At 48.9% G+C, this 19155-nt stretch overlaps 1 protein-coding gene across 1 annotated transcript; it reads right to left on the bottom strand.

The window, feature by feature from the left end:
- Positions 1–6312: 6312 nt before the first annotated feature.
- Positions 6313–17780, bottom strand: BATF (basic leucine zipper ATF-like transcription factor). The gene is made up of 5 exons (XM_009101878.4): positions 17485–17780; positions 16307–16489; positions 11252–11597; positions 9337–9441; positions 6313–6929 (listed from the first exon to the last, which is right to left on the bottom strand). Exons 3-5 carry the CDS (start codon positions 11315–11317, stop codon positions 6723–6725), a joined length of 378 nt encoding a protein of 125 aa, XP_009100126.1. The 5' UTR covers positions 11318–11597; positions 16307–16489; positions 17485–17780; the 3' UTR covers positions 6313–6722.
- Between the last annotated feature and the right edge of the window lie 1375 nt (positions 17781–19155).

Raw genomic sequence — 19155 nt, 5'->3', positions numbered from 1 at the left:
GCAAGGTGATATGAATGGGTGAGGAAAATTGGCTTGGAGGGTGTGCAAAGGTATTGTAGAAAATTATTCTGGGAAGTATAATTCCTTGGTGTCTTTTCCCTCCACATTGGTTCAGAGATGCAAGGAGTCGGTAAACAAAAGAAAAAACTGCTAAGGAAAAACAAGTACTTGAGGATCTGCCAGATCTCACATCCATGCAGTTCTTTAAGTTCCCTTTAAATGGTAGTATCTAACCTCAAAGGATAACAGGATGTCCCTTGCTTTCAAACTGTCAGCCTTGTTATTTGTGCCTCGAAATTTCATCATTGCACTTACAAAGCCTAACTAGCTTACCTCTTAGGTAGCCCTATCACATTTTGACTGATACCATTTAGGTCTAGAAGAACTGTCAGCAGGTATCACACACAACTTTTCACAGCAGACATTGCAGGAAAGATTACAAGATCTTTGTTAGTGGAGAGAGAAGGTTTTATTTTGGGTTCAGCACCTAAACTGCTTTAGTGAAGTTCTTTGGAGGTTAGGTACTTGTATCATAAGACCGAATGACAAGACTTGAATAGCTGGCAGAGCCACTCGTTTCGGGGTCACACCTGGATGCAGTGCTAAGCTGGAGACACACGGGGAAGCATGGCCTGCAGGGCTGCTTCTCTGGATAAAGCCAGTGGTGTTCCCCTATGGAGCAGGGAACCCGGCAAGCCCTCTGCTGGCCCCCAGAGCTTTCTGCATCCCAAGAGCCACCCAGAATACAGTTTCTAAAGGCAATGGATTAGTTTATTACTGTAGTTTAGATACACAGTTATTTTGATACCCTAAACCCTTAAGAATCTTTCCTGTTACATTTTCAGTGAGAAAATCTGGGTACATGAACAGTGATGGACAACACCATTCATTACAGTGCAGCAGGCAACCTCTGCAGCACTCAAAATTTTGCAAAAATTACCTTCCTCTACACAAAACACAATGGCTTAGTTGCACAGTCTAAAATCTCATCTGAAGAAGACTGCAGGCCTCAAAACAACCAAAGTTGTGCAGGGGCTAACTTTGAGCTCCAAACCTGTACTGCCCAAAGCTTTAGGCCTTTCAAAAGTACAGCTCAGGGGAGGGAAATAATGTTTTGCTCCCCTTCAGTATATTTCATGTGTAGCTCTCCATATCTGGGAGCTTTGGTGAGGATGCATCCATTATCTCTGTCTATTTTACAGGGCCACAAAGAGTTATGGTGATTTCTGCTCCTGCCAGGGGCAGGATTTTTTTCCAGTTTGACACCTTCCAGCCTGGGCTGCAAGGGCTTGCCCAAGAGCAGCTTGAATTCATCACTTCTTTGCAAATCCAATCTCCCCATTCAAAGCCTGGCTTTAACAGAGCATTGGCTTTAATTTAACCCTGTCCAGTTCAGATGTGATGTTTGTGTGAGTGAATCATGTAAGTGAACTGTGAAGAGTAGATGGGATGGCATGGCTGAAGTGCTAATATTCACAGCTGCCTCCTTGCAGCAAGAAAGAGATGCAGAAGGAGTGCACAGGATGGAAGAACACTTGGGCCCAAGGCACCTTAAAGGTGCCTTTTTCTGGTTAGTGCACCCTCCCCAGGCACAGGGTACTTGTGCTACCTCTGCATGGCCTTCTGCAAGCATACCAACTTGCTCTGCCCCATCCTCTGATCAGGCCGGATGAGAACTGGCTCTAATCTAAAAACTGTAGCTGTGGTTAGCCTGCTGTGCTGCTTGAGTATCTAAGCCCAGCTCTCAACCTTTGCTTGTGAAAAGCTGTGGAGATATAGACAGCTGTGAGGAAAGCTGTGCATAAGCTCTGTTATTAGGGCAAACACACCTCACTGCTCTGCTGTGCACTCCAGATACAATTCTCCTTGTTCAGCTCAAAATAAAAGAAGTGAAAAAAGATCGAGTTAGCCTCAAAATTCAGCCATAGTCTAGATTTCCACACCCAGCCCAGATCAGGGTCACAGATTAACCCCAAATGTCAAAGCTCGAAGTGTATTAGGCCTTCTTACTCAGCATCCTCCAGTCTCCATCTCAGTGGGTCATACTAGTTCATGGCATGAGAAATGACGTGAGAAAAAGATTTTAATCTTCTATTGCTTGCAGCTGACATTAATTAATAACAAAAGAGTGCTGGAAATGTGCGTACCTCACTGCTGAACTCAGGCATGTCCCTCCTCTTCCTCCCACTCACACTGCAGCAAAAAAACCAAACCTGGGAAAAGTTCTGAGGACAATGGCACCAAACCACTGCTGTTGTGAGGGGAGAAAAGCTGATTGTGTCTTAGCAAAAAGCACAGAAGTGGTACAAGAGGTGGGGGGAAGGTGTGTTATCACTGCGTGAATGTTTCTGAGACAGGAGAACTCTCAGGCGCTGATGTCTGCTGTAAAATTATAGTCTCATGTTCTAACTTTACCACACTGCTTGTAACCCTGGCCTGGCAAGCAAAGAATGTATGCTCCCTAACATTTAGTGGGGTAGGGTTTTTGAGTAACCTGAAAAAACTTAATGGATACATATAACTCTGCCTCACTGCTCAAATCTCCTCCAGATCAACAATCAATAAGGTGGCAAAACCAGCAGAACACAGACAAAGTGAGCACAGGGTTATTCACTCTTGCCATTTCATGACATGCCTTGGTTTTTCTCTTCTTGACATCTTATGATTTATAAAAATACTTTGTCTCTTAGCAGTGATTCCTGATCTTCTTTGATCTCTGTATGCTGAAGTATTAGCATCCAGGCAGCATTTTTGTATGACTAGTGCTGCTTTGTACACTATGATCATTGCAGGAAGCAGAGATAGGGTCCCTTCTGTGGGCTGCTGCTTTGCTTCAGCATGCAGGAGGTTATCCTCTTGCTGATACAGGCTGGCAGCTCTAACAGAAGTGAATTCTGAGACGGGATTTGTGAAACAAGTGCATAAATACTTTGGAGCCCCAGCGAAACGGGCGACAGAGCTGCTTAGTCGGTGCCTTGCCGAAGCGGCTCTGCCGAGAGGAGCGCCGGTGCGGGCGGGGAGCGCTCAGCTTCGCCCAGCAGAGGCCAGCACACCCGCAGTGTTCGGCAGGCTGCGCTTGCAGGGCAGAGCTGTCTCTCTCCTGTCCGGCCTTCCCCGGCTGGAAAAGAGTATCTTAGCCTCCTGTGAGCCCTCGTTTAGGTACTGCTTTGAGAGAGGTTTTCAGTGAGGAGCTCTGTAGCACAGCAGAAAGGCGCTGACATTCTGCTGGGGCAGGGACAGGCTTCCACAGGCCCGGACATCACCCGGTTTATCCAGTTGTGTGCCCAGAAGCATCCCCTTCCCTTGGAGCAGCCAGCAACTCAGTGCTCCTGAAGGCTGGGCATGGCCAGATAACGCACACAACACTTGAGAAATGCCAGGTGCCCAGGAAATGAAAATTACAGGAATTGCCTTGCTGGGAGGAGCAGACAATCGAAAGCAATCGGCAGTGATTGCCCTGGCCACCTCCCTGCACCTTGCTCCTCGTTTAGGCACATTTGCAGTTCATTTGCGGACAGCAGCGAGGGCCACACCAGAGCACAGGCAGGTCTCTACTCAGAAATGAAAAGCAGATGAAGGAAATGAAAAGTGTGAGGAGCCTTGAGGAGAGGCCAGGAGCCCGGGAAGAAGCAAGAGACAGCACCAGTACTGAAGTGAAGGAATCTCCTCACACAGCTGGAACAAGCAGTTTGTGCAGCTCTGGAAATAGCTTTAGGAAAGTATATTTTTTCACTACACTGTTTAAAAGGGCAGAAAGGATATGTTGTCTTTGCTGCTTGGCAGATAAGGACATTCTCCCAGGAGGACCATTCTTTATAACTAAGGGGGACTGTCTCCCAGATAACTCACAATTACAGAAGAAAGCAGAGCTCAAAACCGGCTTGAACCATGCAGATCATGTTCTGTGATCAGGTTTTTGTGGGCAAGTCCGGGGCAAAGCCAGGTCAGATTGGAAGATGTGTCTCCAAGGACCCGCAAACACCAGAATGGCTTTGTTTGGCCAGAATGGCTGAGCACAACACAGGTAGGAGGCCTTCCAGCTCACAGTCAGCCGTGCAGAGGGAGGGCACATTGACTGATGATGCCAAGAATATTGTTTAGTTTTTGGAGAGGATGTTGCTGCAAACCCGTCTCCCAGTCTCACCACTGGCTGCTTATTTTCGTTCTGAGTTGCAGCAATATGTCTGAGACGTTACCAGTGACTGGGTCTAGCAATTCTGCAGGCATTACACAGAAACCCAGCCAGCCTGAAGGATCTAGACTTCAGCAGCTTTGCAGCAGAAATATTTGCTCTGTATCTGTGTGGGCATAGGTCACATATACATCACAGTAGTACCTTCTCCATCTGCAGCTAAAACAAAGCTTAGCATTTTATAGCCATGAGAAAATAAAAAGGTCACAGCAAGGATGGAGATCTCTCATGTATGCAACTCTGCAAGCTTCGGTGGGACTCTTTTGCATCCTCCAGTGAAGAGCATGAGCCTGCAGTGCCCTCCACGGCGAACCCCAATCAAGGTAGCAGTAGCTTTTTTCTCTGACTGTAAACCAGGAAGCATGGGAGCATCAGAATCCTAAGGAACAGCAAAAGTGAAAGTGAAAAATCTGGGAGAAAATCCCCCAGAAGCTCAAGGAGGAGAAGCAGAGCCTGTAAAGATAAGCTCATCTAGAGCTGGAGTCAGTTGTCTCTCTCAGGATTAAAGGGATAAATTCCAGAGAAAAGCACCTTGGGAAGAACCTATGTAGCCTGACTGGCTCAAAGCATAGCCTGTGCAAGGAATCAGCTGTTTGTTGAACTGATGGTTAGAGTGAACCCTATTGGTGTGAGATCTAGCAGAGAGGGGTGGTGTAAGACACAATGAAATTAGTCCTGTAGATGTATTCTGCATGTCATACATGCAGAAACCCAGCTACCTAGCTGGAATAACCACCATAATTCCCTAGGTCCTTCCCTAAATGTGCTCATCCCTCATCCCAGAGCTACACAGACAGAGAGAGCCAGTGCAATCCCCCATTGCCTCAGCACTGCTTTTGTAGGTAGTGGCACCCAGGCCATTGTGCTGGCACCAGGCGTCTCTGACCACGGTGCCTCCCATGCTGGCACAGAAACTGGAGGTAGGAAGCTCACAAATCTCTGAGCACACCATGTGTCAGGAGAAATCAAAGTGCTACCTGCACCTATCCTGAGGACAGCTTGCTGAGACAGGACAGTATTTGGTTATCTTCTTGCTAGTGCAAACCAGAGAGAGAAAATATGCACAGCACGGCACATTGCGGACTTTACCCAATCGCTCTTGAGGGCTATGATGATGGGCCAAAACCTATCTGGAAATAGGCTGCTTCTCTGTGCCTGCAGAAGGATATCTACAAATTTGGTCAATTTCCCTCATTTAAAAGCCTTTCTCAGCAGCACTGATTGTGGTACCTTATGCTGAAAGATTGCAGCTGATGCTCCTTGAAGATGGCAACAGTCCTCAGCCACTGTTAGCAACAGAACCACTGGCAGGGGGGCTTCAGCCTTGTGCACAGAGTGGGGCTGCTGGCTGGTGTGCTGTAAGGTGCAGAGACTGCCTCTTTGGACTGGCTTGTGTTTCCAATAAATCAGACTCAGGAGTACTAATCTACTCCTCTGTGACCTTTCAGGTTTCATCTGTTTCAATGCATGAGATAGTGCAGCAGCCTTTTCTGGAGCTGTGACTGATGAGCAAGGGGAAAGAATGTAGGCTGCAGCTACATGCCTTAGCAGGGTACCTTGGAGCAAGAGTCCTGCTAGGTCCTGCTTCTTCTGTGCACTCCAGAAAAACACCATCAGTTCCTTCCATGCCATGATGCTTCCTCCTAGCTGCACTGCTGGCCAAACTGAAGGCTCCACCAGCCCACCAAGACCTGGGAGCTGACACAACATGGCAGTGCACCTCCACTCATGCAAGGGAGCATGTGGAGGCATAGCCACCAGTAGCAGGGAGCTGAGAGAGTCAGCAGGGAAGAGACCTGTGATACTACATGGCATGTCACAATCTTTAGCCAGGTTAAGCCCTACAGCAAAGAGCGACCCATCCTCCCCAGGGACCTGATCAGCCCACAAACCATTGCTGCACAGCCTGCCCAGCCTACATGCATGGGCCCCCCTTTTAAAAGTGGGGCTCTGATTGCTGGCCCTGGATTAGACTCCTGTGCATGCAGGGCTGCTTTGTGGGCCCCAAGTTTTCCCATCCTGCTGCCTGTGTTTCACTGTATCACACCAGGCCTTAGGAGTGACTCAAATCCTAATTTGGAAACAAAGAGTTAAGCATTTTCAATCTTTATTTTACAAAAATAAACCAGTTTTGCCCTGACATTCTGTGACCCCCAACCTTCCCCTCCACTCCTGCTCCCTTTCTTCTTCCTGGAGGTCTGGCTGCATGCCACAGCCAGCTGCTCTTACGGAGGCTGCCGGTGCTGCACACTCCCCTGAGTCTCCCCAAACAAGGACCAGAGAAGGGGGATGGTGCCCTTTTGTGACTGCCTCTTCCTCCCAGAATCCAAGCTGGAAACTGTCCAAAGATGCCTCACGGTGGCTCAGCCATTTCTGCACAGGGAGCAAGTCTTAGGCAAGTCACTCAGAATACATACTTTAAGAAGGAATGTCCGTCTGTCCAATTCCTTCCCTTGGATGGGAAAGCAAGCCCCACAAAGTTACTTCTTGCCATCAGTGGAGCTAGCAGGCTGCTGTCCTCCTGGCTGGCTCAGTGCTGGAAGCGTGGGGAGCTAATGTGGGGCTGATGAAAAGAGTGTGTGGCATAAAGCACTTCTGGAGGCGGTGGAGGGGATGTCAGGATGGAGCAGAAGGGTTCATGGGAGCTCAGCATCGATGTGAAGTGCTTCATTTCCTCTGTCAGCTGCTTGATCTCCCGGCGCAGGGCAGCATTCTGTCTCTCTAAGTCTTCACTCTCCTGAGGAGACAAAACCACAGGGGTTTCCTCAGCGTGGGACCCACAGGGATGAGCTAGGGACATGAGGGTTGTGGTCTTTCACCGCTCTGCCCCACAGAATTTCCAGAACGATATCTTTCTGGTAAATTCATCACAGAGCCACGCCTGGGCAAACCCTCCTCCCCCAGCTGGCCAGGCCGGGTGTGGGTGCGACGCCGGCAGCCCCAGCCAGGCTCCCCGGGCCCGGCTTACGAGAACTGACTGTGGCTTGCTCCCGCCCAGGCTTTCTCGCTCCCTCTCATGCACACACACATCTCCGGGCGGGCGCTTCCCGGGCAGCCCAGCCCCCGGGGGAGAGCACGTTGAATAACCGCCGTCTTTAACCAGAAAACCACCTGCCACAGGAAACCTGTCATGGCCCTGGAAAGAAGAGACTCACTGCTTCCTGCTAGCAGCCGAGGAAAGCAGCGGCATGATGGGGAGGAAGGGGAGACGCTTGACTCAGAAGAAAAGAGAAACTAAGGCCTCAGAAGAACTGAATTAATACTGGTATGAATGAGAATAACAACGAAGGGGTTAATAATGATGCTCAGCCTTGTCTCAACAATACTGAGAGCATCGAAGCCTTTGATACCTCTGCTTCTGCTGAAGTGCAGCCAGCTCCAGGCTGAAGCATTGCAGGCATCAACTGACCCTGAAGCCAGCAGCCTGGGCAGGACCAGAGGATTGGAAACTCAGCAGAGTATGCTAAAGCAAGACCCAGCATTTGGAGGCTCTGGAAAGCTGCACCACCACTTTGGCAAAGCAAACCTTCTGCTTGCCCCTCCGCTGCCATGCTGATTCCAAGGTTGAAATGCACCCAGCAATTACAGCTGCTCCCACAGCAGGAGCTCACACAGCAAACAGCATTTCTCAGGTGGGACCAAATGGATTGGAAATCATGACTGTTGTTGAACTCAGGAACTGATGGGGAATCACCCAAGGCCAGGAGTTCCAGCTTTCCTATGACTCATTCCCCTCAAAACACAAGCTAGAAAACCCTGGGGCAGATGGAGCTGGTGGCTCCTTTCATACCACCATAGCTCAAAAGGAACCATGCTTTTCTGTGAAGAACCACATCATAGAAACAAAGTCCCTGATGCAGAAATGACCAAAGGCAAAGAGTGCTCAAGGAATGAACCCAGGAGCAGCAAGGGGTCCCTGTCCACTTGAACTGAAAAAAAACTTAGCAGAAATTTACCATCCATCATCTACTTGCCTCCCTGCATATTTTCATCTTCCTGTTGGGATCTAAAATGGGCTTAGCCCCACTGCCCCATCCCAATGGGAAGGCAAGTCACACAAGTGACTGTGTGCTGTCAATGGTAGCTGAGCAACAGTAATCTCATAAGCAAGCGCTCTAAGAAAAGCAGCCCAATCCTGCTTGGTGCACAGCTAGGCAGGATTTTCCTGGGGAAAGCTCAGAGCCAATACCTACCTCTAGGATTACTGTAGAGAGAGCACTGACCCCAAAGAAAGGGTATTTTCTCACCTCTCTCAGATACAGCTGCCCAGAGCCACTGCTGCTGGCTGATGTAATGCAATCAGCCTAGAACCATGTCAGCTCAAGAAGGCTCATCAGCTACTGAGAAAAGAGTGAAATCTCTCCCTTAAACCTGGCTCCAACCATGGACTAAGGGCACTATGTAAGGAGGAAGGTTCAGAACTGGATTCTCATTATTTCCAATAGTGGGAATATGGAGACTGCTAAATCAAAGGATGTTTTTTCAAACATAAGCTCAGCTACCACTTTTTGAAAGACAGCCAAGCCCAGCACAGGGATAAAGATGGTTTCTGCCCCTGCAAGCTGCATGTTCTTCACCCTACCCTTGAGTGGCCCAAAATGCATGGGACACATTTATTAATGTGCAAAATTCAGAGCATCCCAGTCCTTATACTCCAACACTGACCCCATACACCTGCCCAAACACACTCAGCCAGAAGTGGGTATCCCTCCTGAAAGGCAGATATCTAGTTCTTCACACTGGGAAGAGCTGTTGGGGATGCCCACAGTGGCACAGAAAAGTATCTTTGTACACTGTTGCACCTCTGAATAAGTGGTGGCATGAATCTCAAATCTGGGGAGAGCCAAGCCAGGTGAGACTATGCTTTCAAAGAGCTCAGTCAGAAGAGGCTGGGAAAGGAAATCACTAATGAAAGACTGAGAGATAAAGATGGATTCAAAATTAGCTGCAAAACTAAACACTTCAGTGGCAGTCATCCTGGGCTGTGTGCTCTCACAGCAAGCACTAACTCCTACAGCCTGCCCTGGCCTCACTTCTCCTGTCCTGCCTCCACTGAGCATCTCTGCTCTGAGTCCCAGGGGAAAAGCACAGGTGTCTCCCATGAGTCCTCAGCACCACGGAGGAGAAAGGGTGGAAGTGCTCACCAAGTGCAGTGTGTCTGCTTTCTGGGTCTGCCTCAGGCGGCTCTTCTGGGCAGCAATACGATTCTTCTCCCTCCTTTGGACTTTTCTCATGTCATCAGAAGAGTCCTAGGGAAACAAGGCATGGAAATGACTGGGTAATTCTCTCCCTCACCCTCCTCCTGCAGGGCAGTAATTGGGAAAGGGACAGAGCAGATAACATCATCGAAGCACAGGACACACCCTGCACACCAGTATAAAGCTGTGGTCCAGGGGATGTGTGATGCCTTTAGTACCCCTGTTGCCAGGAGGGGCACATCTGACATCCTTGGGGATCCCAGCACAGCTGGGAAATGACCACTCTTTCTTCTCCAACACTGGCCTGGGATATAGTTTGATGGACCAGAGTAAGGACCTCCCTCTGGAAAAAAGACAATTTGAATTCTTCTACAGAAAACTATTTCCTTTCCTGTCTCTCTGCAGGGCAATGGCACTGCAGACATTCCAGCTTCTTGGATATACCATTTTTCCAGATATTCAGCCTGTGTTTTCCTCTTTTCACCCTGTTGGTCCCTCTCTTCTCCATCACCCTTCTGTCTCAGGCTTTATTTGTTGCAGCCCCCACAGCACAATATGGTCCCTGATTTGTTTAACTAGACAGACTCAGAACTTTTGATTCTAACACAGATCTTATCTGCTCCACCTCTCTTATCTCTGTCCTTGCTCTTTTCTGGAGTCTCCTGTTAGCAATGCCTGCAGTGCTGATTGCAACACTCCCAAGCCCCTTAGGCAGGGGAGAACAGAGGTCTCCAGGCTTCAGGTCATGAGCTTCATGCACCAGCCATTCTCTGCTGAGATCTCGTCCTTCTGCTGCCTTCTGACAGTTGAAACTGTCACACAGACTTTCATCTTCTATTTTCATATTGCACTGCCCCTCTTGTGGACTCTTTAACATTCACACCACCACTTCTCCACAAGACTACAAAACTCAGCCACAAAAGTTATCTTCCCAGCCCATTTATCTGTCCACATCCTCTCCCCCCTCCCCCAAACCCAAGATATTTTTCTTTGAACTTAACCGTTTTATCCTTGCCTTCAATACCCTGAAAATGTCTCAGATATAGCACCTCCCATATCCTGCATCAATGCCTGTCCCTATCCTTTAGAAAACCTTCTGCTTTATCCCTGTCTTTACTAGGATGCAAGCCAGTTTGCATTGCCATCCTTGTTTGGAAGCCAAAAATCATCTGCTTTGATGAACCCCAAGATTTCTGAACAAAGTTCCAGGCACTTGCACTTGTTGCCAGCCCTACAGAAATGGCAAATGACAGATAAAATAAAGTTTAGCCAGAAAGGCAGTGAGAATAACTCAGACTTGTGTCTGTATCTGCCAGTTAAAGACCTACCATTAAGGTATGCCATGCAACAAAATAAAATCCCTCTGTGAAGCATCACTGACATGAAAAACTGCTGAGGCTGAACATTACAGAAAGCAGATCCAAAGTAGCAAGGCTTTTCTGGGTCCTGAGTGCTGTCCACAGAAGCAGGAAGCAGGCAGGTTGCCCCTGAGCTGCCCTGGTCCACAGCCAGGAGGTGCCTGCACAGGCTCCTCACCAGAGCACCAAATCACACCAAAGCTTCCTGCCTTCCTGGCATGTATCACAGGATCTACCATGCCAGGGGGTCCTGGGACCCCAGCTGCACCTGCTATAGCCCCAGGGAACCAGGTCATCTCTCTCTGCCCATACCCAGCTCAGTGGCTGGAGCTTCTGCCAGGGTCCTTGGCTGAGCCCTGCATCTCCCTCCCCACAGCCATTCTTAGAAAGCTCTGCCATATTGCACTGTGAAAACACAGATAGTGGGTGCCACCCTACTTCCTACCCATCTGTAGCCCACCCTGAAATAGCTGGGGAGAGCTGGGGAAGGGCCCCTGCTTTACCTGCTTGCTGGGAGGGGGAGACTGGCTGAAGCTGCTGGAATCACTGCTGTCAGAGCTGTGGGGCATAGCTGGTGTTTCTGGCTCCCAGGGTCTCTTCTGCTTCCTTTGTGCTCTTGGTGTGCCTGCTTTCTGTCTTGCTTCTCTGCCTCTCCTCTGTCCTCCTCTGTCACCTCTGATGTGGCCCTTGGCTTCCTACTCTCACCCGTCCCAGAAGGTCTCTGTCCTCTTGCCCAGCACTCCGACACTTTCGCTCCTCTCAGAGCCTCTGCACCTTCCCTTTAGGTCTCAGCCTCCTGTGGTTTCTCAGAACCTCAGGGATGTAAGCTGAAAGTCACGTGGCCGGAAACTTTAAGGCAAAGAAGTAAAGTTACAGAAGAAAAAAAAATTTTAAAACCAATTAAAAAAAAAAAAAAGAAGAAGAAGAAGAAGAAAAAAGCACATCTGGGAAAAACGAGCTTCAAAATAGCCTGAAAAACCCCCGAAAAACACCTTCAGGCAGTTGAAAAACAACGCTATGGGTTTTCTCTGAGACAAACAGCAATGATGGAAAGGAAGAAAAGCCCCAGCTCTGGCTATGAAACTTGGACCCTCAAAGGAGGGCTGTGCGGAGGAGGTGACACTGGGAGCCCCAGAAATTCCAGGGCTACTGTGTCCCATGCTAACCCTATGCAGGCAGGAGGTCAGTCCAGCCCCAGGCAACCTCAGTCACCCCAGCACAGCTGAGGAAATTCCCAAGCAGGCACACATCTCCCCACAAGCCACCCACCCCCTCCTGCCGCCCCCGACAGCGCTGACGCGGGTCCCGGGCAGGGGACGGGCACCCTCAGCAGCTGCCACATCAACACTTCTCGTGCAGGTGCTTCATGTGGGCACGAGGTAGCACCAGTCCCATTGAAGAAGAAATGCTCACGATCATAGAACATTTGAACTGGGTTGGGTAGGGCTAGTATTTTCTATAAAGCAAAGCTATTTAGCACTTTAAAACATTCATTAGTATGTCACCACTGGCCATTAGGGAATAGCAGCCCTGGCAGACAAAGTGCTGGAAATGTTAGAATCTATGGATCAGCCCATGCAGACAGCAGCAAGGAGAAGCTGCTTTGGATGCCCTTCTTTGTCCTCCAGCCTGTGATCTCTGGGACTACTTCTACCCTTAGTATGAGCCCCAGAAGACTAAAGATGTGCAATCAGCCCCTAGGACAGCAGTGCTTCAGGGGTACCCTCAGAGTACTCCATGCTAGTGGCTCTGGAGGTGACAATGCAGGAGTAGGAAGTGCCAAAGCAGGGACCATTCGCTTTCTGATTTGCTCATGTCACCAGATCCAGCAGGGTGAGCCAGGGCCACATGTCAGCAGGCTCTCCATCCACAGACGGAAGCACACGACTTCGGAGCTGCTAAGTTCTTGCATGTGCAATAAGGAGCAGACCTAGAAACAGGCATGAACACATCTACAGTAACCTACTCCTGTGGAAAACAGCAATTCCCAGTTCCCAGCTTACTGGGTTTTGTTGTCTGTGGGTCTTTTCGTTGAGTTTCTCCTGCCTCAGTCAGGAAGAGCTAGCAAGTCTCAGGAGGACATAGGTAAGGGCACTAGAGAGCAGTCATCATTTGGGAAAGAGTATTGTAAATAATTTCTGTATTGCAGCACAGAAAACACACTTGCAGAGAAGCATGTGCTTGGAAGACAGTGCAGACTTGCATGGGCACTGCTAGCATTTCTTCCCATCCTTGCCACTCATGGAGCCAACACAGGAGCAAACATGGCCAAAACCAAAAACTGTGTGGGGCTGGCTGCAGGCTGGGTGGCTCAGGGAAATCTCCTGATTTAGCTCCAATAGTGAAACTACTCCATTTGACCCATTTGCCTTTTTAGAAACATCCTGTGGCACTGGTGTTCTACTCTTAGCCCTTTTATCTGAACATTTCACAGCACTGAGTGTATTTTTCCTCCTGGTGTGCTGTATGGAAATGCCAGGATCCACCACTTTTTAATAGGGCTGCAAGGGTTTGCTTGGCATGACCCACACTGAGGGACCCAATTTCCTGGAAGTGCAGCCCCCCTGTAGCATGCAGGGCTCTTCTGGTGTAGCTGTCTCCAGAAATGGAGTAGCCAAAGGGATCAGTGAGGTGAGAGGTGTTGAGTTCAGGCCTCCCAAGGCACTGGTTAGCAGCACAGCCCTTGAAGGATCCATTATCTCTCGCTGCATTGCTACACTTCCTCTGAACTCTGCAACCCTGTGTGGCACTTCCTTTCCAGGAGGCACACTGCTTGATTCCCACTGTCCCAAGGAAACCACACTCCTCTGCTGGTGAGTGGGTCTCAGAGACTGCCTGGCCTGTCCTGCTCTGCAGGCTGCTGGATGGAGGGAGCTCTTTCCTCAGAGAAAAATATCCTTGTTCCATTATTCGACAAATTAGCTGAACTCCTTTCTTTTGTACCTAGCAGGGCCATTGTCTGGGAGGCAGTTGGGAAGGTGGTGGGGCTGTTGGCAGAAGGTAGAGAGGAAAGCTGAGTGTCCTGGCAGGAGCTGGACAGTTAGTGCAAAACTGTCCAGAATGTGGCTATAGCAAAGGCTGTTCTTTGAGGAGGAGGAAGATTTTGAGTGCACCTTGATTTGCCCAGAGCTGGGCTTTTATTGACAGCTGATGAAGATACCTCGGGAGAGAGCAACAGCATGGGAGAGGGTCTGTACACTTGGTATTTCTGAGCAGGAATAAGAGAGCATCCCTTTCCTTGCCTTGTCCAAACACACTCTTTTCTCTTGAACTGGCCATGATATTAATGAATTCCTGCCACTTATGAGCATCTGTAAGTGAGACAAGTGTCTCCTGGTGGGAAGATGGGCAGAGTCTTCACAATGTTTCTCTGGGCTGGGCTGGACCCATATTTTCTCCTCATAGGCAGAGAGAGCCCCCTGCCATTTCTCTGGTCAGAGATGTGATCCCCCAACCCAGAGCAGCAGAAACACCAGTATGGCTCCACCAGCATTTGCTCACAGCTTTGTGGGAACTGACCTGGGCATCTGCTGCAGGCACAGCATGGGGAGCTGATTTCCTGCTGCCCTTGCCCAGGCTCCCCCCCTCTATGAGGGAGAGATTCAGAAGTTAGTCTCCTAATCTCTGTGCATGACTTAGGTGACTAAATTTACACTGTGAATAACATCCCCTGACTTTCTCTCCAGAATAATTTAGTTTTCTTTGATCTTAATCACAGGAGCTGTGAAATCACTGTCAGTGGCACTGGAAAAACTCACCATACCAGCAGCTTGATGGAGAAAGGATGGTTCCAGAGGTTTTTAGGGGAAGGGCAGAACTAACCTTGTACTTCTCCCTTGTAAATTACAGCAGCCAATGCTGAAGGAAGTCTTGTTCTCCCAGAACAGAGTGGCTGCAGGGACTCGGGAGCCTGGGCTCAGTGTGATCTTGACTGCATAGAAATGGTTTGAAAGCAGCAAGATGCAGGTCAGCAAGAACAAATGCAAATGTAAAGTGAAGCAAGCTGTAGATAGAAGATCTGGGGAATAACCCATAGGGCAGCAAAACAGGAGGCAAAAATCCAGGGGTTGCAGAGCACTGAAAACTGAAGCTTTGCCAGCAGCAAAGGGGTCAGGTATTGACTTGGGGTTCTGGGCAGGGTGGAGGAGATGACTGCCTTGTGCTGCCTGTGCAGGACCCTTTCAGAGTCCAGGCCAAGAAGTGGAGTAGTCTGGAAGAAAATACAAAGGATAAACACACAAAAATATTGTCCTAAGAGAAAGGAGTGAAGAAGCTGTGCCCATTTAGCCAAGAAAAGAGAAGTCTTGGGGGTAGGAAGTGGGTGGTGAGGAAGGAGCAGTCCTTCATATGTTGTAATGGAAAGGGTGGTCAGCTGGTTTCTGTGTAGCCAAAGCAGGGTAAGGAAGCAACAGGCTCCAACTGCAGCAGGAAAAGTCTGATATTCAAAGCAAGATGAGGTTAGGAAGACCTTGGGATGGACAACTCAGGAAAGTTATTTAAGCCCCTTTATATGAAGTGGCTGGGAAGAAACATCTCTCAAAAGAAATCCAAGTTGAATCCTGCCTCTCTAGGATGGATTATGAGTTATCTTCCCAGGGTTTGAAAAAAAAATTAAAAAATTAAAAAAAAAAAAAAAAAAAAAAAAAAAAAGAGGTGGCAGGAGAAAAAACTGTGCTGCTAGGATGGGTTCCTCAGAACCAAGAGAGCATATGGGGTATTTTTCAACCAGCTTTGCTTCAAAGCCTCTTTCCTTATGTCCTACATGTGCAACCAGCTTCCTCAGCACAGGTGAGTGCTGGAGTTTCCTTCTAAACCTGCTGCTCCAGAGCTCTTGCCTGCAGTAGGCTTATGACAGCAACATTCAAACCAGCATCTCAGCCCATCCACCTCACTCATCTCGTTTGCAAGGCCGTTCAGTGGATAGTGCTATTTAAAAATCCAGCCTAGAGCAGTTACCAACTTCAGCTTCCTGTAAACCACTGAGGTTGTTTCTGCTTCACATGTAGCATTTTATGCAAATACTTTCTTACAATATTTGGACAATTGCAATGACTTGTTTATAATTCCTTACATGAGTTTGAAGACTTTTGCAGAAATCAGTGCTGAGAATGGCTGTGTTGAACAAAGTCCCTGCTCTCTACCAGATACATCTGCCAAGTCCTGCTCTGCCAGCACCTGTTGTCATGTCTGCAACGTGTGCAGATTCCCCAGTCTCTGTCACCAGGGCTATTTGATCTTGACTGAGCTGAGTGTGAGAGTGAGGTTGTGCTAGGAGAGCTAAAGCATCGTCCCACCAAATTTGTCCCACTTGGCACAGAGCAAATACCAGCACTTTCAGTCCTTACTGGGTGCAACCAGCCAAAGTAGAGGAAAACAGGTACTTTACACCCGGAATGTCTGATAAATGACAAGGGCTGTAAGTCAAGCACTCAAAATTATGAAAATCCCACAATTAAATCCCTAAAGCGCACTGCATTTATGCCCTCATGCTGTGTAACATGCTGTGCTCTGTAGCTGCATGATCCACTAGGGTTTATTCCCTGGCATGGCCATGTTACCTTCATCTTGTCCTGCAGTCAGCGAGCTCCATCATCCTGCTTTTCCATTTCTTCATGGACTCTTTTTAATGCTTGGCACTTCAGCACTGAGTGAGTGCTTCAGGGTTATTAACGAAGCTCAGGCACCTTTTTCTCAGGCACCTATTCAGGTCCAGAGCTGAGGATGAAGGGATGGAGTTATACCTATTTAACAGGTGCAAAATAAGAGACAAAGGAGATTTAGGTCATAAGTACTCATTAATTTTGGATACACATTTTGAACCAACTAGGATCTAAATTTTTTAATGGTTTTGGCACTATGCAGCACTAAATTTAGTCAAACCCCAGATCCTGATGTCTGTGTCTGCATCTGCAAATCTTTAGTAGTTCTGTAAAGCAGCTTGGGAAATGAGGAAGACACGGCTGCTCCTGTGAAAGCTCTTGCTCATGTGGCTTACCAACTCACAGAGTAACTTCAAGGCAGGGGTAGACACAGACCAAGCTCTCCAGGGAGGCATCAGCTGTCTACCCAGAAGAACCACCTTTCTTTCTGCAGTCTCTTGCTTCACCCATTGATAGGAGTTTCCCACCCCTGCTAAGAAAGGAGGCAGCCTAGCTGTCCAGCTTCTTGCTCCCTCCAGCTAAGGTCCAGCCTGAGTGCCAAAGAGGTGGCAATCCAGGGCAAAATGCAGAAGTCAGCATATGCACAAGACAGCTGAAGCTAGGCTGCCCAGGCAAACCCATTCCTGGCAATTTCTAGGTCTTTGGTATTTGGCTTTGCCACTTTTGTGTGGGGATTTTTGAATGTCATTAGTGATGCAATTTTTTTTTTTTTTGTCCATATTTTAAAAGAAGAAAACTGTAGAAAGAAAATGCCAAATGTGCTAGCTTTCCAGATATGGACACCAAGCTCCAGGTACATGGGTCCATCTGACCCCACTGGAGAGGAAGAGCAAGCTTGACTAGAGCTGAAGGGTTGACAGGAGGTTGGCAGGGTCAGACCTCCTGCACATCGGGGAGTTTCAGTCTCAAGACACCAATTATTAGAGTTCACCCCAGGCTATTTTGAAGGGATGAACCACGTTCTCCTTCTCCTGTCCTGTACAGATCAACTGGTTGTGCACTTAGTTGAGCAACATCTAATCTGCTCCTGGCAAGGACTTAGCAGCTCATAAGCAAGTACTCAGATGTACACTTACAAGAGTCTCCAGGTCAGCAGATCTCAAGCCCTGGTAGAGTACATCCATTCAAGGCCAAATTTCCTCTCACTGCTGTCTTCACAGGCCTTGTCTACCTTCTGGGATCAGTCAGAAACGAACCAGATCACCCAGCTGCACTTGGGACACTGAAAAGGTTCAGCTACCAGACGCCCCCCAGTCAGCCAGGGCTTCTTTGCTTCCGCTGCCTGGGCTGAGCCCTCCAGGTGAGCTATCCAAGGCATGGATGTGCTCTGTGCAGGGTGCAGATGGTGTCTGACGGTTTGACTCATCTCGGTGGCAGTCTCGTTTGGTGATGACGGGGAAGGCCCAAAGAGGAAGGGCAGTGACCCGTTTAACCAGAAGGGCTGATCCACCCAGGGGTAGACTTACTGGTGATGGCAAGGGGCCATGGCCCCAGCTTCCTTTGTGCTTCCCAGTGTGTGAATTTCCAGGTGATACACGAGCAGGAGAGGCACATGTGGCTGTTCAGCCACAGGACTCAACCTTGGGACTATGCTACTGCTGCAGTGAATCCAACTGCAGCAACCAAGCAGTAAATATTGTGCTCCCAGGGGATGAACAATGCCTGATGGAGGATTTGATGTTCACAAGGCTTTGGTTGAAGCCATGATCCATGGCATGGAATGGATGGTGTTTCTTAAATTAATATATGACTCTTGAGTGTATGACATTGCTGCTTCATGACTCCATTCAGAGGAAAGTGTCCTTCAACCCCACTCATCACCACAAAAGATGTTCAAGACTCACAAGGATTGAGTACAGCTTATTTAAGGCATGTTGTTGCAGACAGACTCTGAGACACCCACCTCAACAGGAGATGGCTGTGAACAACACTCCTGCTAGTACTGTACTTTCACCCCAATGGGATCTGCTTCACTTTTGGATTACGGGGGTGTGTGCACCAGTTTTTCTTTCTCTCCACCCCATTTGGTAGGAAAAAGAGCTTCCCAAATCCTTCAGCTCACACAGCATGATTGGAGGAGGTGTGCAGCACAAGCAGCTGCGCTGACGGGCTCACATGCAGTGAGCCTGTGCCCAGGCACGTGTGGTGATTGTACAAGTGGTGCTGGAGCCCAGCACATCATCGGAGGCAGCGTGGGGCAGGACAGGCAGTGTGAGGCAGAGTGGCTATGCAGGAGGGGACAGGGGAGCCGTGCAGGAGGTACACTTGGTGCCTGTGCTGTATGGCAGAACCACACTGTCATTTTGTACCAAAATACACAAATGGGTATAAGCCCCATCGGCCTGGGCAGTGCACTGGCACGTGCTGTCACATGGCACACACAGCTCTCGCCCACTGCCAGCTCTCTGGGAGACAACCCAGAGTCCCAGAGCAGGTTGCTGAGGGAGGCAGCAGCTGAGCCCCTGACCCAAACCTGGTCTGTGTCCCAGAGTCCCCAGCCAGGGCTCTTTAATGCCTTTTTGAGAGAAACACAAGGAAGGAGGCCCACATCAAACACCCAAACAACAAGGGAGGACTTGCTTAGTGCTGACTGTTTCAGAGGGCTTGTAAAGTCACACAAGTTTCACCTGGGGGCTCGGAGCAGCAGATGGAGGGAGAGGGAGTAGTTTCAAATCATCGCCAATCCTGTGCTTTCCACCTTTGCATTTTGGAACCCTGGCAAGAGAGGTGCTCTGTAATCAGCCTCC

The sequence above is a fragment of the Serinus canaria genome, chromosome 5 (assembly GCF_022539315.1).
Source record: "Serinus canaria isolate serCan28SL12 chromosome 5, serCan2020, whole genome shotgun sequence".
NCBI classification, from domain to species: domain Eukaryota; kingdom Metazoa; phylum Chordata; class Aves; order Passeriformes; family Fringillidae; genus Serinus; species Serinus canaria.
Note: the sequence above shows the minus strand (reverse complement) of the source record. Positions and strands in the feature narration are given on the sequence as shown.

Bases quoted from the DNA above. Each gene is read 5' to 3' on its own strand.
- BATF (XM_009101878.4), bottom strand. From the start codon at position 11,317: ATGCCCCACAGCTCTGACAGCAGTGATTCCAGCAGCTTCAGCCAGTCT. The intron at 9,442-11,251 runs GTAAAGCAGGGG...TTGTTTCCCTAG, and splicing joins CTCCCCCTCCCAGCAAGCAG to GACTCTTCTGATGACATGAG. The intron at 6,930-9,336 runs GTGAGCACTTCC...TTGTCTCCTCAG, and splicing joins AAGCAGACACACTGCACTTG to GAGAGTGAAGACTTAGAGAG.